Below are 27682 nucleotides of genomic sequence, written 5' to 3'. Positions count from 1 at the left end.
GTCAGTTACTGCTGACGGCGGGCCTTGGGGTTCACCTGGACGGGCTTTTTGCAGAAATCATTCCCGTTTCCGCCTTCCGTCTCGAGAACCGGTTGTCCCAGCCCTTGTCCCCGTGCCGGCGTCACGTGACGGACGGCCTGTCTGCCCTGAGGTCACAGCTCCATCACCCAGGACACGCTCCCGGAATCGTTCCCCCTCCTCTTCTTTCCTGGCGCCCTCGGCTCTGCCATGACCATTTGGAACAATTTGCCCAAATGCCTGGAAAAACGGTTAGGAGTTCAACTGTGATGACATTGAATCTATACATCCATTGAGGGAAGTGAACATTATTTATGCATCCATTCATTTATTTAAAAAATCGTATTGATTTCAGAGCAGAAGGGAGAGGGAGATAGAGATACAAACATCAGTGATGAGAGAATCATGGATCGGCTGCCTCCTGCACGCCCCACACTGGGGACCGAGCCCACAACCCGGGCCTGTGCCCTTGACCGGAATCGAACCCGGGATCCTTCAGTCCGCAGGCCAACGCTCTACCCACTGAGCCAAACAGGGTCCGGCCATTCGTTCATTTTTTAAATCCTCACTGAGGATATGTTTTTATCGATTTTGAGAGAGAAACATCGATGTGAAAGAAACATTGATTGGCTGCCTCCCGTGTGTCCCCGGACTGGGGATTGAACTCGCGGCCGAGGTACGCGCCCTGATGGAGAATGGAACCCACACCTTTTCGGTGTGCGGGACGGTGCGCCAACCGAGCCACCTGGCCAGGGTGGAAAATGAACACCTTTTAAACATGGAGTCTTTTGTCCAAAACCAGGGTTTTTTTATTGACAGAGGTTTTCTCGTAGGTCTCTCAAAAAAGTTTGGCCATAACCAGTTTTGCTCAGTGGATAGAGCGTCGGCCTGTGGACTGAAGGGTCCCGGGTTCAATTCTGGTCGGGGGCATGTACCTGGGTTGCAGGCACATCCCCAGTGTGAGATGTGCGGGAGGCAGCTGATCGATGTTTCTCTCTCATCGATGTTTCTAACTCTCTATCTCTCTCCTTTCCTCTCTGTAAAAAATCAATAAAATATATTAAAAAAAAAAAAAAAGTTGGAAGTAATTTTCTCCTTAAAGGTCTCGCACATTTTTTTCTTAGATTTAGTACTTGGAACATAGTTTTAGTTTTAAATGACATTCTCTAAGTTTTGTTTTTGTTTTGTTTTTGCTGGTTGTAGTAATTAAATGGCCTTTTTTGAACTCATTTTGTAACCAGCGTCTTATTAAACTCTTAATAATGCTAAGGCTTTATCAGTAAAAGTCTGGACAGCATTGCCCATAACAGCATCACTAGTGCCTCCCTGATCAGGGGAGAATGCCTCCAACATTCCACACCGACCCCGTCCGCTGAGGGCTTTCGTGTAAATGCGTTTCCAAGTTGCTCACAAACATGAACCGAGTACAGTTGCATGTTTTCTTCTGAATTCCTTGCAGGCATATTTTCTCCTTTGCTTTGTTCATGTTGTGAATTACAACACATTTAAAACATTTAACTCGTCTTGCCTTGGGACTGACCCAAGTTGGATAGACACTCTCTTTGTTGCTGGAATGGAATGAGACTGTATTTTTCCATTCTTGCAAAATCCCAGCCGGGGTTTGAATTCGAGGTTGCAAATTTCCCCCTGAGAACCTTGCACAGTGCCTGGCCGGCGTGGCCCAGCGGTTGAGCACGGACCCAGGGAGCCAGAGGTCACCGGTTCAATCCCTGGTCAGGGCACACGCTGGGGTTGCGGGCTCGACCCCCATTGTGGGGCGTGCAGGAGGCAGCTGATGGATGAATTCCTCTCATCGATGTTTTTCTCCCTCTTCCTTCCTCTCTGAAAGATCAATAAAAACCTATTTTAAAGAAAGAAACCAAAGACTACTCCTTGTTCACATTTACAAGGGCCTTTTATTTCCTTACATATATAAGTTATTTTACATCCTGACAATCCCAACACCTGGGGATCTAGTCTGCTGTTTCTGTGGCTGCCATGGCGGGGCCTTGTGTTTGGGAAAACTTGTCTTTAGCCTGAAGGCACTTGCTCTTCTGGGGGCAGAGGTTCTCATGGGGGCAGTTTGGGGCCCTCCTCGCCCCCCAAGTGTCACACATTCTGGTTGCTTCTGGCATCTAGTGGGGAAGCCAGGGCCCCCCTCAGCACCCCCAGAGCACAGGGCCCAGACTGCCCCGCCCTGAGCACCGCCCTGCAAGCCTGAGGGCCTCTCCAGGTGTCTGCCTCGGCCGGTGGCCTGGCCCTGCCAACCGGGGACCCCCGAGGTCCTGCCCTTGAGGCCGCAGGGCCACACGGGCAGCTGACGCCGCCTGCAGGGAGCACCGGGGCCGGGAGCCGCCTTCCCGCTCCTTCGCGCAGCCAGGCTCTCCCTGCTACCTCAGGGCCAGCTTCACGTGGGGGGTCTCCTGATGACAGCCCCTGGGGCAGACCTGGGTCCTGTCTCCCCAGATCCCTGGCCGTTCTGACCCATCCTGGAGGGCCGGGGAGGAGCAAGCCAGGGGAGGCGGGGCGGGACGTTCCAGATGGAACAGCATGTGCAAAGCCCAGAGGAGGGAGGCAGGCTGCACAGCTACAGCCTGAAACCAGAGGGTTGGGTGGGGACTCGAGCCCGGACCCAGGAAGCACGAGGTCACCAGTTCAATTCCTGGTCAGGGCACAGCACTGGGACTGGGTCTGCAAGTGCTGGGGTCACGGGAGGATTTGGAGCAGGGGACTGTGGGTTCCAGTTCCGGAAGTGTCACAGGCTGCATTTGGGGAGCAGAAGGACCCCCAGTGAGGGTGGGCTCAGGGCCTGGGCTAGGTTGGGGGACTGGTCATGGGATGAGAGGGAGGGGCAGATCCAAGAACTATGGAAGAGGAAGACTTGGGGAGTCCTGTGGGCAGGCCCTCAGGGCTGGCACGGGTGCCCTGCAGGTCTGCTTGGGTGCCCTCCGGACTGTCCCGCTCCTCGGACCTGCTCCCCACCCCCCTCCCTGGAGGACCAGTCCCAGCCTCCTTCTGAGCCCTGAGCTCCTTTCTGAGCAACATGCTGTCTCCCCGCCCAGCCCTGGGGCCAAGCTGCGGAGGGAAGGTGGCCGCAGGTGGGGTGCATACCTGGCGGGGGTGCTTGGCCCACCAGGCCCCTCACGGCACGTCTGGGATCCCAAGGCTCCCCCACCCCTGGTGAGGGCCACACCGGAGCCACTGGTGACCACAGCTCGCCCTGGCCAGGCTGCCTGGGGGCCCCGCGGCCCTGAGCCGGGTCAGATTGCTCTGTGGGTTGCCTGGGTCGGGTCTCGGCCAGGAGGGATGACGGCTAAGCCATGTTGATTTAGGGCCCGGAGTCTGTGTGGAGGGGCAAGCAGGCCATCCTTCCAGCCCCACTCCAGGCACCTCCATCCATCCCGGGGGTCCCTGAAACCAGGTACAGGCAGACCCCACCCCCCGTCAGAGCCTGCCCCCACCCCCTCCATCTGTTCCTGCTGAGGGGCCCCTAGTCGGGGCGTCCTGGGTTGAGAGAGGTCACCTGCTGGCCCTCAGGTGTCCCAGCCCCCACGGGAGACCTCGGTGGGGGCTTCAGGATCCATGACCAGCACGCAGGTGGTGCCCTCTGCTGGCTGCTGTCAGAAATGCAGCCCGGCGTGACCAGGACCTTTTCCTGCGGCCGCCAGGGGGAGGGGAGACGGGCCAGCTGTAAACACTGGGCAGGCAGGCCGACACCTGATAAAACGAGATAAAACCGCCTGCCGACACCTGGTAAACGGGAAGAGGGTCCACTGACCGGGTGGCTGCAGCTTCAGGATGAGCCCGCACAACGGAGCCCTGGCCCAGGTCAGCGCCCATGCCCAGGCCAGGATGGAAGGGCACCCTGGGGGCAGCCCACCTGCCGCCTCCACCTGGGGCTGGGGGCCCAGACTGGGAGGCGGGAGAGCCGGGTCCAGGCCAGCCGGGTGGTCGTCGGCCTGAGGCCGGGATCTAGGGGCACTGCCCAGGGCCCGTGTCCGGCCAAGAGGCCATGTCCCTGTCCGTGGCTGTGGCCGTGGCCTTAGATGAAGGTGGAGTCCAGGGGCCCAGCATCCTGCTGGCTGCGGGCGCGCGCCTCGAACAGCTGCTTGATGAGGGCGGACTTCTCCTGCTCCAGCTGCGTGATCCGCTCGCTCTTGTCCGTCACCTCCTGGCGGGGGGGCGGCAGTCAGGGCCCGCCAGGCGGCCAGCCACCCCCGGCCCCCCGCACGCACCTCACCTGCGTGAGGAGCCGGTTCTGCTCTTTCAGCATCAGGATGGTCTGCTGCTGCCAGCCAGGCGCCGGGGGCGAGGGGGCCAGAGCGGGGCACGGGGGCCCCGAGGAGGCCGAGGGCAGAGCCTACAGGAGGGCACAGTCAGGCAGGCCTGGCACCCCTGGCTCAGCCTCTGGGGGTGGGGGCCGGGGCACTCACCGTGCCAGCACAGGCCGCAGCCAGCAGCTCCCCCAGGCAGCGGGCCACCTCCTGCACCTTGGGCAGCAGTCGCCCCAGCGGGCGGGGGCTCCCCTCAGCCCCAAACTCCTGAAAGGAAGCAGGGGAGGGGGGGTCAGAGAGCAGGGCCAGCCCGGGACCAGCCGCCAGGCCTTGAGGGGTCCCCCCAGGTGGCCCTCCTGCCCCCGGAAGTTCCTGCTCAGAACCCAGAGTCTGAGGTGCTGCTGGTCGGGGAGCATTGCTGTGGGGGATCCCAGCACCCTGGGGTGCGGAGCCTGGGTGGTGTCACTGGGGGGGGGAGCACCCTGCCTGGCATGGGCAGTGTCACTCACGGTGCTGGCCCGGCTCTGGCCCAGGCGGCGCTGGCGCTCCTGCACGCGCTGCAGCTGCTGCTGGTACCAGTCTCGGCCCCGGGCCATCAGCTGCAGACCCTGCAGCAGCACCTCCTTCTCCTGCTCCAGCTCCGCCATCTGCTTCAGCTGCCACGCGGGGGCGCACACGTGCCAGTCAGTGCACGCACCAGGGACGCCCTACACCTGGACCCTCCCAGGCAAGGGCACAGCCTTGTTCCTCCCCCCGGGGTCCAGCCTTCCACACAGGCCTCCCCAGGGACCAGGGCCACTGTCCGGAGCTCAGCGCCTCCTCCTGAGGCGAGCGGTGAGCACGTGCTGGTGGCTGGGCCCACCCAGAAGCGGGGAGCCTGGGGCCCAGGCTGGGGCAGGGGCAGCTGTGGAGAGGGGCCAAGCCCATTGCCACGGCACACCCAGGCCCCATCTCCCTGAGGGCTTCCTGCCCTGACCCTGGGCCCTTCCATGCCTCAGGCGGTTCCAGGCAGGGTGGAGAGGTGTTGGGAACCCAGCCCCTTCCTGTCACAGGCCATCCCTGGGACCCAGGCCTGGCTGCCCCACCCAGGCAGTGGATGGACCAGGAGACCAGTCCCAGGCAAGATGGAGAGTCCCAGTGCCCCAGGGCCCCACTCACCAGCTCACAGTCCACTCCGTTTGTGATGGTGTGCCTCCGACGTTCGCCCCGGGCTCGGGGGGCCCGCCGGGGGTCCCCCACACCCAGCTCCCAGGCCCTGCAGGTCACTGCGCCTGCAGCAGAGGTGAGCGCCTGACTAGGAAGCTCCACCCACAGCCTGGCTTCCAGGCCCCTCCCGACCTCGCTCCCACCACCCCAGCAACACAGAGCTCGGTCCAGGCCTGCCCGCCTCGGGTCATCGGCACCTCGGAGCCTCTCTGGGCCCCGCCCCGTATCAGTGCAGCCCCGGAGTCTCAGGCAGCGGACAGCCCCACCCACCCCTCACCTCTGTCCCCACTTGACTCCCACCAGGTCCCCTCACACAGGCCTGGGGCCTGTAAATGCATGTTCGCACATGACACACGTGTGTACACACATGCACAGGGTGTGAGCGCCCTAAGGGCCAGGGCTTGCCCAGCTTGTCTCTGCACCTCCAGTGCCCAGCTTGGGGCTGAAAGGCTGCAGGTACCGGGGGAGGGCGGCCCTCTGGGCTTCTCCATTCCCCTCCTTGCAGCCGGGCCCTTAAGGGCGAGCTAAAGCGGGGAACATGTGGGGCCGTGGGTGGCTGGCGGGGACCTAACTTCCCAGGTGGGGATCCCGTGAGCTTAGCCCTTGCTGTGCGCAGGCAAGGTGCACGCACACCGACAGGAGCTTCTGCAGCTCTACGTCCACCTGCAGCTGGAAGCCCAGGTTCCCGTGAGAGTGTCCTGCGGCCAGTCGGCTGCCGTGGGGGACGGGGCGCCTGCGCAGGGCTTTTGGGAGGGGAGGAGGGGTGTGGTGTGGGGGGTCCTTCCCCGGGCTCCCTAGCACGACCCACCTCCTCAGCTCATCTTAGAGGCCGTGGGAGTGGGCGAGTGATGCCAGTAGGGGTGCAGGTGTGCCTGGCGGGGGCACGGCCAGAGGCTGGCACAGGTGGCGTGTGGGCCGCCAGCCAGCCCTGCTCATGCTCCAGGCAGGCCCAGGGTTCGCGTTCCAGCCTGCAGTGCTGTGTGGCAGGAAGGTGCAGGCAGAGGGAGGCTGGGGGTGGGGGGGACACACCCCAGGAAACCTGGGCCCAGTAAGACTATCCAGTCCAAGGCGGCTCCCAGTCCCCACCCAACAGCACCCTAGACCTCCAGCTGGGAGGCCAGTGGGCAGAGAGGGGTGGAGTCCAGGGAGGCTGGCAATCAGCGGGTGGCACAGAAAGCGCTGGACGCTGCCCCCACTGGACGCTGCCCCCGGGGGAGCCCATCAGCCACAGTGCAGGTCCTGCTCCCGGGGCAAGCAGGGGCACTCAGCCATCGCCGGCCCTGCCCAAGGCGGGGAGCCTGCTAGCCACCCCCAGCGGCTGTGGTCTGCCTCCTGGGCGCAGGGGCCGAACCCTCCTGCCAGCGGTCAGACTGAGAAGGATTAAGGAGGCAGAGGGCCCTCTCTCGCCTGCACTGGGGGGAAAGGCCGCCGCCCAGCAGTCACAGCAGGAGGCCGAGGGCCGGGTGTAGGGCAGGCATGAGGTGGAGACGCCCTCTCAGAGATGCTGTCCCCAGGCCCGGCTCCTGTGTGGTACCGAGCGGGTTCCTGGTGGCCTCGCTGTGGTGGGGGGAGGGCCGGCCCAGCCCCTGGCCCCTGAGCGCAGAGACGGGCAGAGGCCCCTTTCCCGGCCCCGCCCCGCCCCCGGTGGGAGATGCCCGGGCTGCACGTCTCCGGCTCCGGTCTAAGCTGCGGCCCGGGCTGAGGAGCCACCCGGCGAGCCGCCGGCACTCACCCGCGTCCGAGCTCGGGCTGCGCTCCAGCGCCGTGCCCTGCGGCCGCTCGGGCTCCGCGAGGCCGGGCGCCGCCTCCGCCGGGACGCACAGCTTCTCCAGGCTCCGGGCCGCGCCGCCGGGGCCGACCGCCGGGGGGCGCGCGCCCAGAGGCAGGGGCTTCCGCTCCAGGACGGTCCGCGGCTCCTCCGCGGGCGCGAACACCAGGCGCTGCGGGGGCGGCGGCGGCGGCTGGCCCCCGGGCCGCGCGGGGCCGCCTCCCCGGGCGGGGGCGCGCGCCGGGCCCCGCGGGCCGCTGTCGGCGCTCCCCAGCGAGGCGCGCAGGCCGGCCACGAAGCGCTCGAAGGTCAGGTAGCCGCTGGCCGGGGCCACCTGGCGCAGGCCCTCGAGGACGCCGCGGGGCAGCTCGCGCGTGTCGGCGCCCCGCCAGCGGGACTCGATCTCGCGCAGGTGCACGTAGCCGCGCCGCCGGTCGTCCAGGATGTCGAAGAGGGTGCGCAGGCTCTGCAGGAAGGCGCGCGGCAGCCCCTCGGTGCCGGGCGCGGCGGGCGGCGCGCGGCCCGGCTCGGCCATCGCGGCTCCGGCCATGGGCCTGCCGGCCGGGCTCCGTCCTGGGCCCGCCTCCGGCTGGGTCCCCGCGCGGCCCGACGGCGGGGCCCGGCGGGCGCACGCAGCCCGTGCCGACAATAGCGGCTACTTTTTGAATGGGCCTCCGCGTGGCGTCAGCGCTCATTAGCATCCGCGGCGGCCATTGGCCGAGGCTGGCCCGTCTCCCCCGCGATTGGCTGCGAGGCCGCCAGCCCGGTTTGATTTTCCTGCGAAGGGGCCCGCGCCCCGGCCGCTCCTGCCGCCCTCCCGGGAGGGGCCGGGGGCGCGCGGAGGCCCGGGCGGCAGGGGCGGGTCCCCCCACTCCCCTCCCGCACCCTCCCCCCCCGCCCCCGTCCTGGCCTCGCCGCGGCTCCCTCCTCTCCGATTGGCTGCTCGCCTACCTCTCCGAGGGGCGGGACCGGGCACTCAGCACAAAACCTGTCCCCAGGTGGCCTGGAAGGGGTAAGGGTGGGGGGAGCGCACCCCTCCAGGGGCCCACCTTCCCTCCTGCTCCCCTGGGCGCTCTTCGCCGAGGGTCCCCGCACAGACACCGCCGACTCCGGGGCCTCTTTCTCTTGCGCCAGGCGGGCCCCCAGAGGATTGTGGGCTCCAGCCAGCTGGGCGCTTCCCCTCACAGAGGCCTCTCTGTCCCTGCTGCTGCCGGCCCCTCCCCTGGACCCTGGGGACGGCCTGGCCTTTCCTGCCTGTGGCGGGACAAAGCCACTTTTTCCTGTGTCCCCAGATCCCCATCTGGTGACCGGCTCTCCCCAGCCCCCGAGATCCCTGCCCCAGCCTCTGCCTCTGGCCGGCTCGCCGGGTCCCCATGCCCCCTGCCTCAGTCTCCCCAGACATCCCCATGTCCCTCGCACTTGCCACCCAGCGTTCTCACGTGTCATGGGCTGCTTTCTAGGCAGACTGCCCACCCTCAGGGGTAAATCAGTGAAGAGTCGCCAGACACCGCCCCAGGCAGACCCGGGATTCACTTGGCCCTCTGGCTGGCCTCTCTCGGCCGGCTGGGCTGGCCCACCTCCCTGGGCCTCTGTCCTTGGGCCCCAAAGTATTGGTGCCTGTGTCTCAGGTTGTAAGGGTAGCCAGGGAGTATCCTGGGTCCACTACGCCCCTGGGGGGCACCCCTCAAAGGCCAGAGCTCCTGTGTGGTAAGGAATTTAGGGGACCTGGAACGCTGGGAGCCTGGAGTCCTCCCCTGCCTGCCCTGGCTCCCCCTTTCATGGCAGGAGCCACAGATCCAGGGAGCATTCCAGCGTTTGCCCTGCAGTCCCTCCCTGCCTCCTCTGCTCCCAGCACCCCTCCTACCGCCCCTCACCCCCCGCCCCCCCATGCATAGGGCACCTGGCATCTCCTCACCTCTGGGCCGTTGCCCATGTGGCTTTCCCGTCAGGAATGCCCTCCCCTGGCTGATTGCAGCAGGCACACTTCAAAACGCCCTCAGGTCCCTGACCCACCCTCAGTCGGGTTAGGTACCCTGACCCTGACCCTGACCCTCAAAGCCTGCTTTCTCCTTGCTGAAGTGGTGGTCTCCCCGTGAGTCCCTGTGCTCTTTGGGAGCCAGGGGGGCACCCCAAGGCCCAGCATCAGCCCAGCCCGCCGTGGGTGCTCAGTGGACAGACGGCCGGCACAAGAGGAACCTGATCCTGGAGGCCACAGAGGAAACGCCAACCTCAGGGGGGACACCAAGCCAGGGTGAGGCCTGGGGATGGGAGGGCTGGGACGGGCTCTGTGGAGGGTGCGGCCGGTGGCCGGCAGGTGCTGCTGCTGCAGCCCAGGCCAGTGCAGCCCGCAGTGCTGGGGCCAGACCGGCGAGAGCCCGAGCTCACCCTGCAGAGGAGTCTGACGCCCCACTGACCCTTGGTCTGTGGGCTCCCCCGTGGCCCCTGGCTCAGGGCGTGGGACTTAGGTGTGGCCCCTGTGCTCTTGGAGCGCGAACTCTGATCACTTCCTCCTCCAGGCCACTTCCCAGCCTGCTCTGGGCCCTGCTCCCCGGAACCCTTGGGATGAGGCCCTCGGGCAAAGGGAAGGTGACTCCTGGGCCACAGATCTGCCCTTGGCAGGTGGCCCAGGAGGCGGCCTGCCTCCCTGGCACACCCGCCTGTGGGCACCCGTCTGCCCAGATGGCTCAGTTCCTTTCCTTTCGGTTCTGCAGGTGCCTCTGGCTACGCCGTCCCAATGATCCAAACCCTTCTGCTCACAGTCCCACTCCCGCCTGGAGGCCGGATTTGGGGGTCGCCCGGGCCAAGGCAGGCCCCAAGTTCGTGACACCTGGCTTCCAGGGTACAGGTGCAGGGGCGATAAGAGTCCCCATGGCCTCTGTCCGGTGCAGGCCTCTCTGGTCCCACACACACCCTCCACCTCCAACATCTGCCCCAAACTGCCCTTCACCTGCCGCAGGCCATTCATTCATTCAGCAAGCCGTCCCTGAGCCCTCCCCGTGGTGGCCCAGCCCGCTGCTGGGCTTGGGACCAACACCCATTCCTTCAGCCAACAGCACTAACTGCCCCCTCCTGTGGGCGGGGCATGGATCAGTGCGCGCAGGGCAGTGAGCCGACAGCCCATCTCTCCGGGAGTTTACTTCTGGGTGGTGGGGTGCAGCAAGGCAGTGGGCCCCAATATTCTATTTCTGCCCCGATCACATAAATTACTTTTAAGTAATAAAACTAGTTTCTAAAAGTGGGTTCTGTCCCCAAATGGCCTGAGGGACTTTAATGCTTGTCCCCAGGAAGGTCACCAACAGAAGCTATTGGCCAGACAGCGAGGCAGGGCAGGGGCGGCTGCGGGCGGGTCTGGTCGCAGGGGGACCAGGAGGACCTCCCGGGGATGCAGGGTGGCCTTGCTGGGGCCTGGTCCACCCTCCGCAGCCAGTCCAGCCGCGAGTCTGGCCTCCTCTGGGGCTGAGGTCCCGCCGCGAGGCGCCTTAGTAAGCGCAAACGTGGCAGGAGCAGCCTCTCCCGGCCCCCGCCCCCCGTCGAGCGCCCCCGTCCCGGGCAGTGGGCAGAGGGGATGTAATTTGAACGGAATTTAGTCCGCGTTCCTGGCGCCCGGCCCGGCTCCTGAGCTCAGAGCGACCCCAGAGGTCCCGCCGGGCGGGAGGGCGGAGTCGGGGCGCAGCGGGGCCCGCATCTCGGAGGCAGGGGCGGGGCGCTGGGGCCGGCACCGCCCGCCGGGTCCCGTGACGCCGGTGGGGCCGCGCGGGTCACGAGGGCCTTCGAGGCCGGCTCGGCGGCTGCGGCAGCGACATGGCCTCGGAGGCGGCGGTGCGCGCCCGGCTGCGGCGCGCGGGCCAGGAGCACCTCCTGCGGTTCAGCGCGGAGCTGGAGCCCGGGCCGCGCGCCGCGCTGCTGGCCGAGCTGGCGCCGCTGGAGCCCGAGGCGCTGCGGGAGCACTGCCTGCGCGCGGCCGCCGCCTGGGCGCGCCCCCCGGGGCCCCCGCCCGACCTGGCCGCGCGCCTGCGGCCCCTGCCCCCCGAGCGCGTGGGCAGCGCCGTCCGGAGCGACCCCGAGACGCGGCGGCTCTGGGAGGAGGAAGGTAGGCGCGCGGGAGGCCCGGGCGGGGCGGGGCGGGGTCCGGCCGGAAGGGAGGTTGTGCGTGGAGTTTAGTTTGTCTGTTACTTCGTGAAGTCTCCTTCCCGCTCACACACTCCAGGCTCCACTGCGGCGGGGAGCCCCTCAATGCTTTGTGCATGCGCACCCCCGGCTGGCCAGTGCCCCGCCCACAGGCGTCCTGGCAGCAGGGCACCCCGGGCTTGCACACCCACATTGGCGCGGGCGCATTCCTGGCCTCTCGGCCTGGAGGTGAGGCGGGTGTTCGTGGAGAGTCGCCGGCTCAGCCCCACCGCGCCCCGCGCCCCCCACAGCTGGGGGCCGGGCTAAGGTGGGGGAGACACAGGCCAAGCAGATCAGTCAGACCCCGGGTTCCCTCTGAAGGATCCAGGTTGGAAGGATCCCAGGAGGACGTCATAGAACCTCGGAGTGTCAGGGCGGCTTGGATTGGGGTGGGGTCCTGGCCAGGTGCGGTCGCAGGTCCCTGGGAATGTGGCGCTCAGAAGGCTCAGCGCCCCCCCTCCCCCCCAGGCCTGGCTGGCTCTGACTGCAGGGGTGGTTGTGTGGCGGGTTTGGCGTCTCCTCACGGCACCCCTGCCTCCAGGTTTGCGCCAGATCGCCCTGAACAAGGTGGCGGTGCTGCTGCTGGCGGGCGGGCAGGGCACCCGCCTGGGCGTGACCTACCCCAAGGGCATGTACCAGGTGGGGCTGCCCAGCCAGAAGACCCTGTACCAGCTGCAGGCGGAGCGGATCCGGCGGGTGGAGCAGCTGGCTGGTGGGCGCCATGGGACCCGCTGCACAGTGCCCTGGTGTGTGCGCCCTCCCTGCATGGCCTTGGCCCCAGGGATCCCCCATGTCGCCCGGCTCTGCCCCACACACCCCTGCATAGTGCTGGACAGCGCCCAGCACCCACCCAGAGGGGCCCTGATGCCAGCCCGTCGCCGGGGCCGGCCCCCCTAACGGCCTGCTGGGCCTGCCCTTCGCGCAGGTACATCATGACGAGTGAGTTCACGCTGGGGCCCACAGCCGAGTTCTTCAAGGAGCATGGCTTCTTCCACCTGGACCCCGGCAACGTGGTCATGTTTGAGCAGCGCTTGCTTCCCGCCGTGACCTTCGACGGCAGGGCCATCCTGGAGCGGAAAGACAAGGTTGCCATGGCCCCAGGTACGCCCCACCCTGGCCTGCACGGCAGGGCAGGAGGCTGGGACCCGCGGGGATGTGCTGCCTGAGGCTGTGTGGTTCTGGGAGAGCGGCCTCCCTGTCGGGCCTCATTCCCGTCTGTCACGGGCAGAGCCTCAGGCCTCCGTGGGTAGTGAGAGCGCCTCGGGGCGCGAGGTCCAGCCCCAGGCGAGGGCCTCCTGCCTCCAGCCGGGACAGCAGGCTGGGGCCCAGCTGGACGCTCACGGGGCGCGCCCTCTCCCTCCGCAGACGGCAACGGAGGCCTGTACTGTGCGCTGGCCGACCACCAGATCTTGGAGGACATGGCGCGCCGGGGCGTGGAGTTCGTGCACGTGTACTGCGTGGACAACATCCTGGTGCGGCTGGCCGACCCCGTCTTCATCGGCTTCTGCGTGCTGCAGGGCGCGGACTGTGGCGCCAAGGTGAGCCCGCCAGCCTCCAGCCGCCGCCGCGCCCCGCCCGGCCTGACCCACCCGACCCGCTTGCCCGCCTGCCCCAGCTCCCAGCGCGCCTGTCCTGGCTGCAGGTGGTGGAGAAGGCGTACCCCGAGGAGCCGGTGGGCGTGGTGTGCCTGGTGGACGGCGCCCCCCAGGTGGTGGAGTACAGCGAGATCAGCCCCGAGACCGCCCGGCTCCGCGCGCCCGGCGGGGGCCTGCTCTACAGCGCCGGCAACATCTGCAACCACTTCTTCACGCTCCGCTTCCTCCAGGTGGCCACCAGGTGCGCGGGGTGGGCTGGCCTGAGCAGGTGGGCTGTGGTCAGCATGGCCGGTGGATCGCGGTGGGGAAAGGTTCTTGGCGTTTAAAGAAGCCAGCGGGCCCGGCTGGCGGGGCTCAGTGGTAGAGTGTCGACCTATGAACCAGGAGGTCAGGGTTCGATTCTTGGTCAGGGCACAGGCCCGGGTGGCAGGCTCCATCCCCAGTGGGGGGCGTGCAGGAGGCAGCCGATCCATGATTCTCTCTCATCATTGATGTTTCTCTCTCCTTCTTCCTTCCTTCCTGAAATCAATAAAAATATACATATATAAAAAGAAATTTCATTCGCCTTTAAACAAGTAATGATAATGACAATAATAATAAAGAAATCAGAGGCCCCAGAGAGCCCGGCGGCGGGTAAGGCTCTGTGGCCAGATGGCTGTCCCTCTTCCTGTGTTCCCCCGGCACTACCTCTGCCCCAGGGGCCACGTCACCTGGGCAGGGAGGAGGGCGCCTGGCTCTCGGGCCAGGGAACGGCGAGGGTACCTGTGCCCTCCAGGGACCTGCTCGGCTCCCACCACCGGGTGCCCGCAGGACCCACCTGCCACCGGCCCCGCTGGCTGGGAGCCCTCAGGAGTCCTGTCTGAACTGCGTCTGCCTCCTCGCCCCACCCCCACCCCGTCCCGCAGGGAGTTCGAGCCCTTGCTGCAGCCGCACGTGGCTGTGAAGAAGGTCCCGTACGTGGACGAGGAGGGGAATCTGGTGAAGCCGCTCAAACCCAACGGGATAAAGATGGAGAAGTTCGTGTTCGACGTGTTCCCGTTTGCTGAGTTAGTGGCCGCAGTCATTTCCTTTGTCCGTCTTCCCTCCCGCTCCGGTGGGGGTTCCCAGGCCCAGTTGGGCGGGAATGTGGAGGCTGAGGTGGGGGCGCAGTTGGGGTGCCCCCTCGCAGTGGGGTTGCCCCCTCGCAGTGGGGAGCTGGGGGGCTACAGGCAGGTCTCGGGGAGACGGTCAGAGGAAGCGGCCCCCTTCAGGGGGGGCGTAGGGAACATTGGGGGCCGTGGACTTTGGGGGAACCCTGGCCCCTCCTGAGCCCTCTCTGCGGTTTCCAGGTCAGGGTGCTGGGGCTCTGGGGGAGGACTCCAGGCCGCACCACGGGCCCTCTCGGGGCCTGCTGCTCGGGAATGGGGTCCGTGAGCCAGGACGTGGGTCACCAGCTCTTCCCCCCCAGGAACTTCGTGGCCTTCGAGGTGCTGCGGGAGGAGGAGTTCTCCCCTCTGAAGAACGCTGACTCGGCCGACAGGGACAGCCCCACCACGGCCCGGCGGGCCCTGCTCGCCCAGCACCTCCGCTGGGCCCTGCAGGCGGGGGCCCGGTTCGTGGACGCACACGGGGCCCGGCTCCCGGAGCTGGCCAGGTGAGGGCGGGCCCAGCTCGGCCAAACAGTGACCACCCCGAGCGGGTGGCCCCGGGGAAGGTCTGCTCGGACCCCGGGGAAGGGGGGAGCGTGCAGCCTCACCTGGCTGGCTCGTGAGCTTGGAAGCCAGGACCCAGGCAGGGCATTCAGAAAGCGGCAAGGGAGGTCGCTTTTTAGGGCCAGGAAAGGAAAGAACATTGGATTTCGATTTATTCGGTCGCCCACAGCCAGCACCTGAAGCTGGGGTCCCAGGCTCTGGGAGGGATGCTGCGGGGAGGGGATTGGGTCCCAGCCCAAATCGGGGCCTGTCACTCGGGCAGGGGCAGCGTGCTCAGGGCTCTGGGTGTCCTGGCAGAGAGATGACCGAGAAAAGGACTGTGGGGAGCTGGGCGTGTGGTGGTCAGCTGGGCCACACAGGACAGGGCCGGCTCCCATGGGCGGGGGCTGGGGCACCCCAAGCAGATGCTGACCAGTGGCCCCCTCAGCCTGCCCAGCGGTGGAGAGCCCCCGGCCGTCTGTGAGATCTCGCCGTTGGTGTCCTACTCTGGAGAGGTGAGTGCCGCCCGGCGTCTGGGCTCTTGTGGGGTCGGGTCTGCCTGGTCAGGGCAGGAAGACGGTCGGGGAGAGGTGGGTCCGTGGGCGGAAAACAGCAGCTCTGCCTCCTTTCACGGGGGGGCGGGGGGGGTCAGTGGGTCCTTAGGTTGCAGAGGACCTTCCTGGACGTGAGATGGGGGTGGGGTGGAGCCCTCGAGGTCCTGGGGGTGGGGAGAAGAGCCAGGTGGCGGCCTCAGGGAGGTGTGCCGGCCATTCCCCTCGGGGTGAGTTCTGGCCCGAGCCTGCTGGGAGGGCTCCTGCTGCCTGCGGTCCTGAGGTGACACCTGACCCTGTTCCTGGAAGCCCCTCTCCAGCTCCAGGCAGAATTGGGGCCTTGGGACCCCTCCTGGGGCCAAGAGGTGGACACTTGGCTTCTTTCCAGGGTCTGGAGGAGCACCTGCGAGGCCACGAGTTCCAGTCCCCACTCCTCCTGGATGAGACCGGCGTCAGGGCATTGCAGCCGTGACGCTCAGCCCACCGGCCCCCGGGGTCCGCAGGCGGGTGGGTGCGGCCCTGGCCCGGGGCTCTGGCTCGGAGCTGGGGCGGCTGCGCCCTTCCCGACCATGGGACACAGAAGGAAGAGCCTTGGCTTACTCCGCGAGGGTGGACCTGTCCCCTCACCGGCTGCCATAGACACAAGTGGCCACAGGCCTTCTGTGGGCTCCAGTCCTGGGTGCGGGGTCCAGGCGGGAGGCAGAGGGACTCTGGACCTTGGGCTGTGGGGCTGAGGGAGGTGTGGCCTCATTGAGTGACAGCAGCAGGCCCTGCCTGGGAGCGGAGACGGGGCAGTGGCCTCCCTGGGGAGCCCCAGCCACACCCGGCTTTTCTACAGATGAACAGACCCAAGGAGAGGAGGGTCCCTGCCCCCCCATGGGTGACTTCTTTAGGGGGGCTCCCCCCTTCCTGGCAGCTGAACCAGTAACGGTGCGTCGGGGGGCGCACAGCCCAGCCTGCCAGCCGAGGCGACAGCCGAGAGGCCTGACTCCTCACCGTGAAGGGCTGGCGGCACCCGGGACCGAATTCTCTCCGTTCCCTCTGAGGCCTCGGCCCTCTGGTTTGAGCTGCTGAGGGTTAGGTGCTGCCCCCTAGAACCTGTGGGACCAGCACCCTCTGCCTCCTTTGTGGTCATTAATCTGGAATTTAACCAGATGGGGGGCACCATCCCTCACCCAGTCTGCCAGCGGCTTCTGATCTTGGTGCTCACACACCCCTCCCCTGCTCTATAGAGGGGCACAGGCGCAGCCCCCGTACTTGGGGCCACAGCACCCTCCCCGCACCCCCACAGCCTGGCTGAGGCCGGGGGAAGCCAGCTGGTCCTGGCTTTGCTGCTCTGGGCCCCAGCGCCTCCTTCCCCTCTGGACACAGCACAGGGTCATCTACCTCCCCGCTGATGTGAAGAGCAGCTCGAAGTGCAGCCGCAGCTAAGCCGGGTCCCCTGCCCTCCCTCCACAGCCCCTTCCAGGCTCTTACAAACCTCAAAACCAAACCATGTGCCTTAGGACCCTCATCTCAGCGGCTCCACAGGCAAGCGGGGGCCTAGGGCCCGGGGGCCCACCAGGCGGAGGCCCAGGTCCCGGATCCTGCCCAGAGCTGCTCGCAACCGGACCTGGAACCCAGGACACGGCACAATCTCTTTGATGAGTCGTGTTTTCTGGGCAAACGATGGAAACAGCTCCCTTAAAACACACACACATTTCCAGGTAATTCTATTTTCATATAAAGTTTATAAGAGCACAGAGGTCCCAGGTACCCCCCACGGAGTTTCCCGTAACACTGGTAGCTTCAGGGGTTCCAGGACGCCAGCACCCAGGACACGTGCACTCTCCACCCACGTGCCTGCCTCTGTCCACTCTGTTCTGGAAGCTGGATGGTCCATCACCACAAGGATCTTCGTGCCTTTCTCTCTCACCCCAGACAACTGCTAATGAAACGACTGTGTTGGAAACATGGCCAGACGCTTGATTTTTTTTGCACACGAGGTGGCGGGGGGGTCGCAGTAAACACGTGCTGTGGTTGGCCCAGCCCGGCCTGCAGAGCAGTGTGGGCCCAGCATGTGTGGGGGGACCAGCACCAGGTGTCCATCAGCCGGACCAGCCCTGGGGCGGCTAGGAACCCCTGCTGCTTGCTCTGCCCAGCTCCCTACCGGGCTGCGGGCGGGGCGGGGCTTGCAACAACCCGGTGGGCCCGGAACCTGCGCCTGGAACGAGCTCCAGGCTGGGGCCCTGGTCCTCAGGCCTGAGGCTGGTGACCGCGCCCTCCTGCACCTGCATCCTCCAGGAGCCAGCGCTTCCTTGGAAGCCGGGTGGGCAGGGAGGGATGCTGGGGGCGTCGCCGGCACCACCCGCACAGCTGCGTGCGGGATGAGACCTGCAGGGGCCTGAGCGGCGGGCCCTAGAAGAGAGGGGATAGGAAGGCGGCAGGAGCGCCCTGGGGCAGCTCCAACCAGTCAGGGGCCGAGCTGGCCGCGCACGCGGCGGGCACCCTGCAGGCACCCAGGCAGGGCTGCCCGGAGCAACGGCGGGCCCTGGGCTGAGCGGGTCCCGAGAGCAGCGGGCGGTTCTGCTACGAGTGGAAGAGCGCGCCCCCATGACCAGCCGGTCCGAGGGACGGGAACCCCGCGGCGGGTCGCCGTGACGGTGACGGTGACGGCTCCATCCAGGTGGCTGCACCGCCCCGGCCCCGCGCCCCGCGCCCCGGTGGCGGAGCGACCGGCCGCTCTTCACTGACCGCAGGACTTGGGTGCACACGGGCTCCGCTACGGGGAAAACCGGACAACGCGCGCACAGCCGGACGCTGACGGCTCGGCCCGCCTCCCAGCCGAGGCCACGCCCACACCCAGGCGAGAGGTGCGCAGGCGCAGAACAGCCCCAGCATCGCGCGTGTGACGTCACATCGAGGCGCCGGAGTAAACAGACGCAGGTGTCCGGAAACGTCAACCCGAAGTCGGGCGCACGCGCAGTGGGGTTACGAGGGCGCGGCGCACGCGCATTGGCGGCGGGCGCGATGGGCGGGGTGTTGCCCGAGCTGCGATGGCTGCCCGCGGGTGTCCCGGGATCAGAGCCGCCGGCCCCCCGCACAACCCGGCCTCCTGACGCCGCCCGCGGGCGGGGTCCTCCGGGCCGCCTCCGCCGCCGTCATGTATCCGCCCGCGCCGCCCGCGCCGCGGCGGGACTTCATCTCCGTGACGCTGAGCCTTGACCAGCGCGACGACGGCAGCAAAACCCGGCGGCGCCGCTCGTGCTGGCGGGTGAGGACGCCCCGCGGCCCCGTGGTCTCCGCCCCGCGCGCCGCCTCGGGCTGGAGGTGCAGGCGCTGGCCCTGGAGGGGGCGCGGGTCCCGGCTGCACTGTCCGCGGGCCGAGCTCGGCGGCCTGGGCGGGGGAGGGCGCCGGACGGGGCGGACGCACCCCCAGCGGGGTCCCAGCGGAAACCTGAGGGTCCCGGATGCGCGCTCCTGCGGGGCCGGGGGCGGGAGCGCGGCCACGTTAGCCCCCGGTGCGTCCCCGGCGGCCGCGGGGCGTCCACACGCCGCATCTGGGCAGGTCCGGCGGGGCCGGAGCCCTGCACACGCCTTGCGGGGTCTCCCCGCGGCCCATGTGCGGACGCAAGTGGACTCGACGTCCGTTTCCCGCCCGGTCTCACCTGCCCCGGTGCCTTCTGCCCCGGTGCCTCACTCCCGCGAGGGCGCAGCCCCCGTCCCGCAGCGATGGAACCTCTGCGGCGGGACCTCCTGAGCTCCTCCCCGTCCGCCCCGAGGCTGTCCCCGTGGGAGAGACCCCGCGGTGTGAGTCCCAGTAAAGGTGCCCCTCCGCCCCTGCCGCAGGCGTGGAAGCAGCTGTCCCGGCTCCAGAGGAACGCGATCCTCTCCGCCCTGGCCTTCCTGCTGTGCTGCGGGCTCCTGTCCTACCTCAGCGCGGCCGACCCGTGGACAGGTACCTGCTCAGGGGGCACCAGGGGCAGCGGAGGGCCGAGGCGGCTGCAGCTGAAACTGCCCAGCAGCCGCGAATGGGCGGGGAATGGGCACCCCCCAGGTTAAGAGGGGCGTGGTGTCCCCCGCCTCCTGGCTGGACACGGGCGCTGCTGCCAGTCCTCTGGCTGCTCCGGGGTCTGCCATGGGCCGGTGTCCGCCCGCTGCCCTGCGGTGGAGGCTCACGGTCACCGCCCCCCCCCCCCCCCCCCCGTGGTTCTCAGGACCCCGCCGCCCTGTGTCCGGAAAGGACAAGAGGGCGGCCGGGAGCCGGGAGGGGCAGGGAGGTGTCCTCCCCACGTGCAGACACCCAGGCAGCGCAGTGGGGCTGTGGGTGGGGAGGCGAGGACAGCCACGGGCTCGGAGAAGGTGCTCGCCCTCGGCTGTTCTTGAGCGCACAGGGGACGCCCGAGGCCGGGGGGCCCTCGGTGAAGCAGCAGGAAGCGCCGTCTGGGTGTCCCCCACGGAGGCTCTGAGGTCCTCGGGGCCTGGCGCTGGGCTGAGGAGGTTCTCTGGTTCAGCCCCGAACGGCAGGCCAGCGGAGGAGCAGAAGGGGAGGCCCGCACACCCGCCCGTCTTGCCGGCTCCTCGGAAGGCAGATGCCGACCCGGGACAGGGCCCGCGGCTGCCGCCTCAGGTACCTGCCATGAGCCGGTCAGGCTGGCGCCGGCTCCGTGCCAGAGGCCTCGGGACAGGACGCAGGGCTCACACCGATGGCGAGGTTGTCTGTTCCCGCCGTCTGACGGGTGTCTCACCCCCATGCTCCTCCGGGCGGGTGGGCGACCCTGGGGAAGGAGGAGGCGGGCCTTCCCTTCGACCTCGGCTGCGCGCCTGCTGGTCCCGGGGCCTGGGTTTGGGGGTGAGCAGAGCAGACTGTCCTCTCCCTGGGCCTGGGCCAGGGCAGCCTCCCTGAGGACAGGACCCCGAGCAGCACTGGGTGGCTGAGGGCCTGCCTCTGGGGAGAGTTGAGAGCCGGTCGGGGGCTGAGACCCAGCAGGGCTGGACGTGGAAGGGGCCAGCCAGGCCTGTCCAGGCCGGGCCCTGTGAGTCCTGGGCCTGTGACAGCGGAGACGTGCGGGCCAGGGCTTAGCCCTCACCCAGGGCACCAGCCGTGTGCAGTCTCCACCCAGGTCGGTCAGGGGCAGAAGATGGGGTGAAAGGCCCCTCAGTCGGCGGGTCGCTGTGAGGAGGAAGAGCCCAGCGTGTGCACAGCCCGGGGGTCGGGTCTGGTGGGAGAGACCCCGGTGGACGGAATGGCAGCCGGTGGGCAGGGAGCTCCTCTGACTGTGGCCTTCCCTGTGACGTTCGTCCAGAAGCCTCAAAGGCACGTGCGGCGGGGCCCCCCCAACCTGCAGATCAGAGCGCCCCACAGAGACGCGGAGGACAGGCGGCCGGAGGACGGCCGGAGGGAGGAGGCGGCGGAGGAGGCTCGCCAGGGAGAAGGCCCGCCGGGGACGGTCGTCAGGTACCCGGAGCCGCGGTGAGCGCCGGGCGCGGGCCGCCTGTGGCGTCTCTTCTGGAAAAGGAGCCAGAAGGGATCAGCACCTGGCAGACCTGTGCCTTCCCTTTGAAGCGACAACGCACGCCCACCCTGCGGGGCCGGTGTGGGGAGGGGACTGGGCCCGTCGCGGCCCCTCCTCCCGGCCCTGCCCTGGGCTGCTGACGCCCCTCTCCCTGCAGCTGGCGGGGAGCAGTGATGGAGCCGGAGCCACGCCCCCAGGCGCCTTCCGGGAAGGCAGAGGCCCCCAGGACTCAGAACCAGCGAGGTGAGGACCCCTGCGTCCTCTTGGCCCCAGCTGGGCATCCTGCGGGCGAGGGCATGTGGACACATGCGTCCCTGGCGAGGGCAGCGTGCCGGCCATCCCCGTGGGGCCGCAGCCCCTGCACGCAGGGCACACACTCCTCAGACTTAGGCAGCGACACGTGGCTTTCCTGTTTTCTTAATGTGTTTTATGGAAAGAAAAGAGAGGGAGAGAGAGAGATGGAACCATAATTGACGAGAGAATCATTGATCGGCTGCCTCCTGCACAGCCCCTGCTGGGGACTGAGTCCACAATCTGGGCAGGTCTCCTGACCGGGAATCAAACCGATGCTCAGCCACTGAGCCACACCGGCCGGGCAGCAAGGGGCCTTTTGAGGCCGGTGCCCCATGTCCAGGCTGAGGCAACGGGAATGCGTGTGGGAGGCTTGCTTTCCCGCCCGTGGCAGCTCCCAGGGCTGAGATGTGGGCAGCTGCGTGGGTGCCTGCATTCAGGCACCGTGGCTGGGGGCCTACTGGGTGCCAGCACTTCTGGGGAAGGACGCAGGAGCCCAGAGCTGGGCTGGCGGCCAGGCCTGTCGGGGACTCTGATCCTGTGGCCTGAGGGCAGAGCTGTGGGCCTCTGCCCCACAGAGTGGACACGTGGTGTGAAGCCAGTGACACTCGGACCTCACACGTCTCCTCTTGGAAGACGCCAGGTGCGGGGTCATGAGAGGCGGGTGGTCGGGTCCTCATTCCAACACCCGTCAGGATGGACGTTCCCGCGCCCACATTGCCAGCGCAGCCAGTGTGACTGGTCTGCGGCCTGAAATGCTCTGCTCGCCGGGGCTCCCTGTGGACGGGACAGGCCTGGTGGATATGAGTCCGAGCTGCCTTGTGAGGCCCCAGTGCCTCTCCACCTCCACAGCCCTGCCCAGCTCTGAGGGTCTCACTCTGGGGCCGTCCCCCGACCTTCATGCTGCCCGCTGTGGCCCTGGACAGTGTCCCCGACTCCTCAGCCTCCCTGCTTGGGGGCCCCAGAGGGACTGTCCTCCCTGACCAGGTCCTGTCCCCCTGACCGCTTCTCCCGCAGCTTCCCCTAACGAGCGCCAGCAGGCCGTCATAGACGCCTTCCGCCATGCCTGGGCCGCATACCGCGCATTTGCCTGGGGCCACGACGAGCTGAAGCCCGTGTCCAAGTCCTTCAGCGAGTGGTTCGGCCTCGGCCTCACGCTGGTCGACTCCCTGGACACCATGTGGATCCTGGGTCTGAAGAAAGGTACACGTCCCCCAGCTCCCGCCGAGCGCCCGCATGTGACGGCGGGCAAGTGGGCGCGCGTGCCCGGAGGTCCGCCTGCCCTGTCCGCTGACGTGCCTCCTTCCCTGGGGGCCAGGAGCGGGCGTGCTGGTTGTGGGGACTCTCTGTCACCTCACATTCAGGCATCCTGGGGGCACTCAGGGCAGCGAGAGGCCCCTGCCGAGAGCCAGGTGGACCCTGGTGGGCGCCCAGCGGCCTTCCCGCCGGGGTTTCTGCTGCAGCTGGGAGGGCCCCGAGTGGGAGGTGGCACGTGGTCTCATGTAGCTGCCAGCACCCAGAACCGTCCTCAATGTCCACCTTGTGTCGCAGCCGGGGGCAAACTGGGACTAGGCGTCATCGGTTATTTCTAAACCGACGTTGGCCGAGAAGGCTGGAGGCCGCCGCTGAGCCACCCCCTGTCCTTGTGCCATGGCCTCTGACGCCGACCACTTGTGCTCACGGCTGAGGTGGCTCTCCGGTCACACGCTGGCCCGCCAGCTCAGACCCGAAGACTCGGGTTCCTGCCTTTGCACCCTCAGCAGAAAGGTGGACAGGAGCACACGTGTCGCCCGGGGTGGGAGGCCCGAGGGCAGTGCTGGGCCCGCCAGCATGTCCTGGGCCCTCTCCCTCTCCTGTTCCCCTAGAATTCGGAGAAGCCCGGAGGTGGGTGTCCGAGAAGCTGCAGTTTCAGAAGGACGTGGACGTGAACCTGTTTGAGAGCACCATCCGCATTCTAGGGGGCCTGCTCAGTGCCTACCACCTGACGGGGGACGCGCTCTTCCTGCAGAAAGCCGTGCGTGCCCGCCGGGCCCCGGGGCTGGGCCTCGCCTGCTCCCCATCTCCTCTCTCCGGGGGCTCTGGGCGGGGCTGTTCCACCTCCCTTCCCTCCCGCCCACTCGTCTGTCTTGGTAGGAGCTGACCCGAGTGCATGCCCGTCCGCTGCAGCCACAGGGACACGCTGGGCTCGGAGCCCAGCCCCTTGGCTGCGTGGAGGGCGAGCTCCTGAGGGTGGGAGCGGGTGACGGTCACGCTGTGGGAGGGACGCCCTCTGAGCGCCAGCGCTGACCTCGCTGTGTGTGCATCAGGAAGACTTTGGGAATCGGCTGATGCCTGCGTTCCGCACGCCCTCCAAGATCCCGTACTCCGACGTGAACATCGGCACCGGCGTGGCCCACCCGCCCTGGTGGACGTCCGACAGCACGGTGGCCGAGGTGACGAGCATCCAGCTGGAGTTCCGCGAGCTCTCTCGGCTCACGGGCGTCAAGAAGTTCCAGGTGAGGCCTGGTGTCTGGCAGAGCGTCTGGCTCGGTGCGGCGGGTGCCAACCGTGGGGCACTGGTCCCGGGCCGCCAGCCCTGCCTCTCTTCACGCCTCGCTCGAGTCCTGTTTCCTCCGTGATCCCAGGGCTCAGGCTGGGGAGCACTGGCTGTCTGGTGAGACCCCTCCCTGGCCCCACCCCCGCCCCACCTGCTGTAGCACCTCTTTCCGGCCCTGACGGCTGGTGGCACCGGGTCCCGGGCGCCTCGGAGGCAGCATGCCAGGCCCCGTCATGGCTGCCTGGGCCAGACATGTTGATGCGCTGGCATCGCAGCCAGTGTTGTGCTGTCCCTGCTGACGGCCTCCGTGGCCTTCAGTGGCCCGTGATCGGGGCTGAGCTCACGTTTCGGTGCGAGTGGCGTCTTCGTGTTGAGGTGGAGTGACAGCCCAGCGGTAGCTGTTTGCTGCTGAGACGGCCTCGGGCCGTGTGCTGCCAGGCGTGTGCAGCCGTCGGGGACCAAAGAGGACTCGAGAGGAAGTTAACAGTCGGGATGAGGGAGGTGCTGGGCAGAAGCCCAGAAAGCACCCTGTGCGGGTCCTGACCTCAGGGAAGGTGCACAGGCCCGTGGGAGCCGTGCGTGGCGCTGCCCGGCGAGGTGTGAGCTCAGACGAGCTGGGCTGGTGGGGCTGGAAGGGTGAGTAGGCGTCCACTAGGGGACAGGAGTCAGGGGCAGTAGATTGTCAGCAGCAGCCCCGGGCTCAGGAGGGACGTGCCTGCCTCCCCCCAGGAGGCAGAGCAGGTGCCATGCTGATGCCTGCGTCCTGGGGACTGGGTGTGGCCACAGGCACGTCCCTGCAGGCCCCCCCCCCCCGCCCCGCCCAGAGGACAGGCCAGCCCCAAGGCGGCCATGCCTGCGGACAAGCAGGGCGCTGTGAGGGTGGGCCGGCCGGTCAGTGGCCAAGGAGCAGCATCCAGGACACAGGCCTTGCTGCCCGGGGAACGGATGGTCAGGGTGGAGGGCACCAAGCCCTCTGGCTGCCCGGCGCCCTCGCTCACCCCCCTCCCCCGCCTGCCCAGGAGGCCGCGGAGGAGGTGACCCGGCACGTGCACTCCCTGTCGGGGAAGAAGGACGGGCTGGTGCCCATGTTCATCAACACGCACAGCGGCCTCTTCACCCACGGGGGCGTGTTCACCCTGGGCGCCAGGGCCGACAGCTACTACGAGTACCTGCTGAAGCAGTGGATCCAGGGCCGGCGGCAGGACACGCGGTGAGGCCGCTCTGCCGCCCCAGCCCCCGGGCGCCCGTGGGACCAGTTCCTCTCAGCACAGCACGTGCCAGGGCAGGGCCTGGCCGCCCGAGCCGGTGCCGAGCGGGGGTCTGGATCTGGCTGCGGGCCCAGCTCCCTCCCCGAGGAGGGGCGGATGCAGCCCCCCGAGTCCCCCCTGGAGAGAGGGCGCCAGGACACCTGGGCTCCCTCCGCGGTTCCTTGGAACTAGTGGGCTGCTTTCCTACCGGGCAGCAGCCCTCAGGGTGTGGGGAACCCAGACACCCGGGAAGGGGGGAGGCGGGAGGGGGGAGGGGGCTTCCCCATCAGGGAGCCGCCCTCCAGGGCTTGGGCAGGTGGGAAGGGACCACCCTGTTTGGGAAGCGGAAGGCACTGCCCTGCCCCACGGCTGACCCACCCCAGGCCCCACCCCCAGGCCGGCCTCAGCCCTTCGGGGTGAGCACCCCTGGGGCCTGCCCCTGGACGGGCCGTGCGCCCGCCGGACTGAGGCCAGGCCTGCTCCCAGGTTGCGGGACGACTACCTGGAGGCCGTGGAGGGGATCAGGAGGCACCTGCTGCGCAGATCGGAGCCCAGCAAGCTCACCTTCGTGGGGGAGCTCGCCCATGGCCGCTTCAGCGCCAAGATGGTGCGTGTGCTGCAGGCAGGGCCTGGCCTCCCCGCCTCGGCGTCTGGGCCCCGAGTTAGGGCCAGGAGAGAGCAGGGAGGTGGTGGCCCAGGAGTGTGAGGGCCACAGGCAGACTGGCTGCCCGGCCTGGGCTGTGCCCACGGTGGAGGGAGGGGTGACCAGAGAGGGCCACAGGCAGACTGGCTGCCTCGCCTGGGCTGTGCCCACAGTGGGGGGGGGGGGGGTGACCAGAGAGGGCCACAGGCACCTGACCCCCGGCAGCTGGGATCACTGTGGCTGGGGGCCAGGGAGAGGCCAGGTCAGGCTGCTGGGCCACGGGGGTCCTGCTCCTGGCGTGGAGGCCGAGGGCTCCTGGGACGGGGAGGCGGGCTCCGCGGTGGTGAGGAGGCCCTTCACTTGCAGGACCACCTGGTGTGCTTCCTGCCAGGGACGCTGGCCCTGGGCGCCCACTACGGGCTGCCCGCTGACCACATGGACCTGGCCCGGGCGCTCATGGAAACCTGCTACCAGATGAACAGGCAGATGGCGACGGGGCTGAGCCCCGAGATCGCGCACTTCAACCTGCACGCGCAGAAGGACCAGAAGGACGTGCAGGTCAAGGTGAGTGGGGCCGGGCCGGGCAGGGCGGGCGGCCCAGGGCCCTGTGTGGGCCTCACGCCGCCTGTGCCCCCAGCCGGCCGACAGGCACAACCTGCTGCGCCCCGAGACGGTGGAAAGCCTCTTCTACCTGTACCGCCTCACGGGGGACCGCACCTACCAGGACTGGGGCTGGGAGATCCTGCAGAGCTTCAACGCCTACACGCGGGTGAGCGCTGAGGGCCGGCCGCGCCCACGCCCACGCCCCTTCCCTGGCCCCGCCCTCCCCAGCACGGAGGCCCCGCCCTCCCCAGCACAGAGGCCACGCCCTCCCCAGCACAGAGGCCACGCCCTCCCCAGCACAGAGGCCACGCCCTCCCCAGGGCCCACCTGCTGGGCGGAGCTGCGCGAGGCCTTGCGGGCTCTGGAGGCAGCATTCCCGGCAGGCACGGGGCAGCCAGTCCCCGGGGCCCTCAGTGCCCCCATGCCAGGCCCTGCCGGGCCGTGCCGCCGCCCTGAGGAGGGAGCGGGCTGTGCCCCGCAGTGACCCTGCCTCGGCTCTTCCAGGTCCCCTCGGGCGGCTACTCCTCCATCAGCAACGTCCAGGACCCGCACAACCCCCAGCCCAGGGACAAGATGGAGAGCTTCTTCCTGGGGGAGACGCTCAAGTACCTGTTCCTGCTCTTCTCGGACGACATGGAGCTGCTCAGCCTGGACGCCTACGTGTTCAACACCGAGGCACACCCCCTGCCCATCTGGGCGCCCGCGTAGGGCGGGTCCGTGGGGCGCTGCCCGGGGGTCTCACTTCTGGTGTTGGAGGGGCCTGGGGCAGGGCCCTGGCCCTGGAGGGGCCCACCCTCCTTTGACCTTGGCCGTGTGGTGTCAGCCCAGCTGGACAGCAGGCCAGGAGGCCGCCGGGCCGGGCCATACCCGGGCTGTGAGGCGCTGGGTTGGCCGCGGGCAGCAGGTGTCTGCCCAGCTGTGGTTCCCTCGGGACATCATCGGGGACCAGGAGGGAGCCCATCGCTGTGCTCAGGGGTCCTGTCCACGGGCCGCCTCCTTCCTGAGAATCTCAGATCATGGCTCACATTCCTGAAACCTGGACGGCTTCGGGGGGCCCAGCCTCGGGGTCCCCAGGCCCACATGTTCAGGGCAACAGTGAGGGACCAGAGTGCAGCTCGGCCTCGGGGTCTGTCTGTGGCCCTGTCCTGTCCGAGGTCTCGGGGTGTCTGTGGCCCCACTGACCGGGGCACCTGGCTGGCTGTGCTGTTTACGTGTTGGACTCAGGGATCCCACGGGGGCGGCGGGCAGGTGTGCCCTGCGCCCGGCCTCCCGATGGGACGGACCTTCACTCGGGATAAAGTAGATCTGCTCCGCGCTGCTGTGTGTGTGTGCGTGCGGGCGCACCTGGCATGGGGTGGGCGGGGCATGGGGTGGTCACCCTCCCCGTCCGCTGAGCTCAGGACCCGCTGGCACCTCTCACCCCAGGTGCTGCTTTCCCGGGCGTGGTCTTGAGGTGGCCCCTCCCCTCGCGCAGCTCCCACCTCAGGGCTGACGGTTCCGTTTCTGCAGAGGCCACCCCCGGCCTTGCCTGGGTCCGGGCCCCAGGGCCCTCTCCGCCCTGTTCAGCTGGCAGCCGGTTCCCTCGTTAGGAAATGCTCTTCCCTCTGGAGCCAGACCT

The 27682-nt window shown here is 67.9% G+C and overlaps 3 protein-coding genes across 8 annotated transcripts; 2 read left to right on the top strand and 1 right to left on the bottom strand.

Annotated features, from left to right (window-relative positions):
- Positions 1-1916: 1916 nt before the first annotated feature.
- SAPCD2 (suppressor APC domain containing 2) lies at positions 1917-7816 on the bottom strand (the record flags this gene model as incomplete). The annotated part of the gene is made up of 7 exons (XM_081103752.1): positions 1917-2780; positions 3542-4189; positions 4259-4378; positions 4452-4559; positions 4802-4948; positions 5451-5563; positions 7231-7816. The coding sequence occupies 6 exons, from the start codon at positions 7814-7816 to the stop codon at positions 4061-4063; spliced, it is 1203 nt and encodes a 400-aa protein (XP_080959878.1). The 3' UTR covers positions 1917-2780; positions 3542-4060.
- Positions 7817-11067: 3251 nt separating this feature from the next.
- UAP1L1 (UDP-N-acetylglucosamine pyrophosphorylase 1 like 1) lies at positions 11068-17205 on the top strand (the record flags this gene model as incomplete). The annotated part of the gene is made up of 9 exons (XM_081104148.1): positions 11068-11356; positions 11975-12179; positions 12359-12534; positions 12799-12971; positions 13076-13269; positions 13934-14074; positions 14476-14661; positions 15147-15213; positions 15638-17205. The coding sequence occupies 9 exons, from the start codon at positions 11068-11070 to the stop codon at positions 15719-15721; spliced, it is 1515 nt and encodes a 504-aa protein (XP_080960274.1). The 3' UTR covers positions 15722-17205.
- Positions 17206-18257: 1052 nt separating this feature from the next.
- Positions 18258-27378, top strand: MAN1B1 (mannosidase alpha class 1B member 1). Of its 6 annotated transcripts, none has more exons than XM_081104146.1 (13): positions 18258-18502; positions 19078-19186; positions 19743-19858; positions 20535-20686; positions 20902-20987; positions 22053-22238; positions 22901-23049; positions 23342-23530; positions 24591-24781; positions 25305-25425; positions 25936-26025; positions 26099-26230; positions 26569-27378. In XM_081104146.1, exons 1-13 carry the CDS (start codon positions 18392-18394, stop codon positions 26770-26772), a joined length of 1836 nt encoding a protein of 611 aa, XP_080960272.1. In that variant the 5' UTR covers positions 18258-18391; the 3' UTR covers positions 26773-27378. The 6 variants fall into 6 exon arrangements, with proteins under 6 accessions (XP_080960272.1, XP_080960271.1, XP_080960270.1 ...); XM_081104145.1 differs by having other exon boundaries at positions 25828-26025; XM_081104144.1 differs by having other exon boundaries at positions 20535-20701; positions 25828-26025.
- Positions 27379-27682: the final 304 nt, after the last annotated feature.

Source organism: Myotis nattereri, assembly GCF_964212035.1.
Source record: "Myotis nattereri genome assembly, chromosome: 12".
In the NCBI taxonomy this organism is placed as follows: domain Eukaryota; kingdom Metazoa; phylum Chordata; class Mammalia; order Chiroptera; family Vespertilionidae; genus Myotis; species Myotis nattereri.
Note: the sequence above shows the minus strand (reverse complement) of the source record. Positions and strands in the feature narration are given on the sequence as shown.

Excerpts from the sequence above, each read along its gene's own strand:
- MAN1B1 (XM_081104141.1), top strand. The coding sequence starts at position 19,271 with ATGGGCACCCCCCAGGTTAAGAGGGGCGTGGTGTCCCCCGCCTCCTGG. Across the intron at positions 22,239-22,900 it reads GATCCTGGGTCTGAAGAAAG|AATTCGGAGAAGCCCGGAGG; the intron begins GTACACGTCCCC and ends CTGTTCCCCTAG. Across the intron at positions 26,026-26,098 it reads AGAAGGACGTGCAGGTCAAG|CCGGCCGACAGGCACAACCT; the intron begins GTGAGTGGGGCC and ends CTGTGCCCCCAG.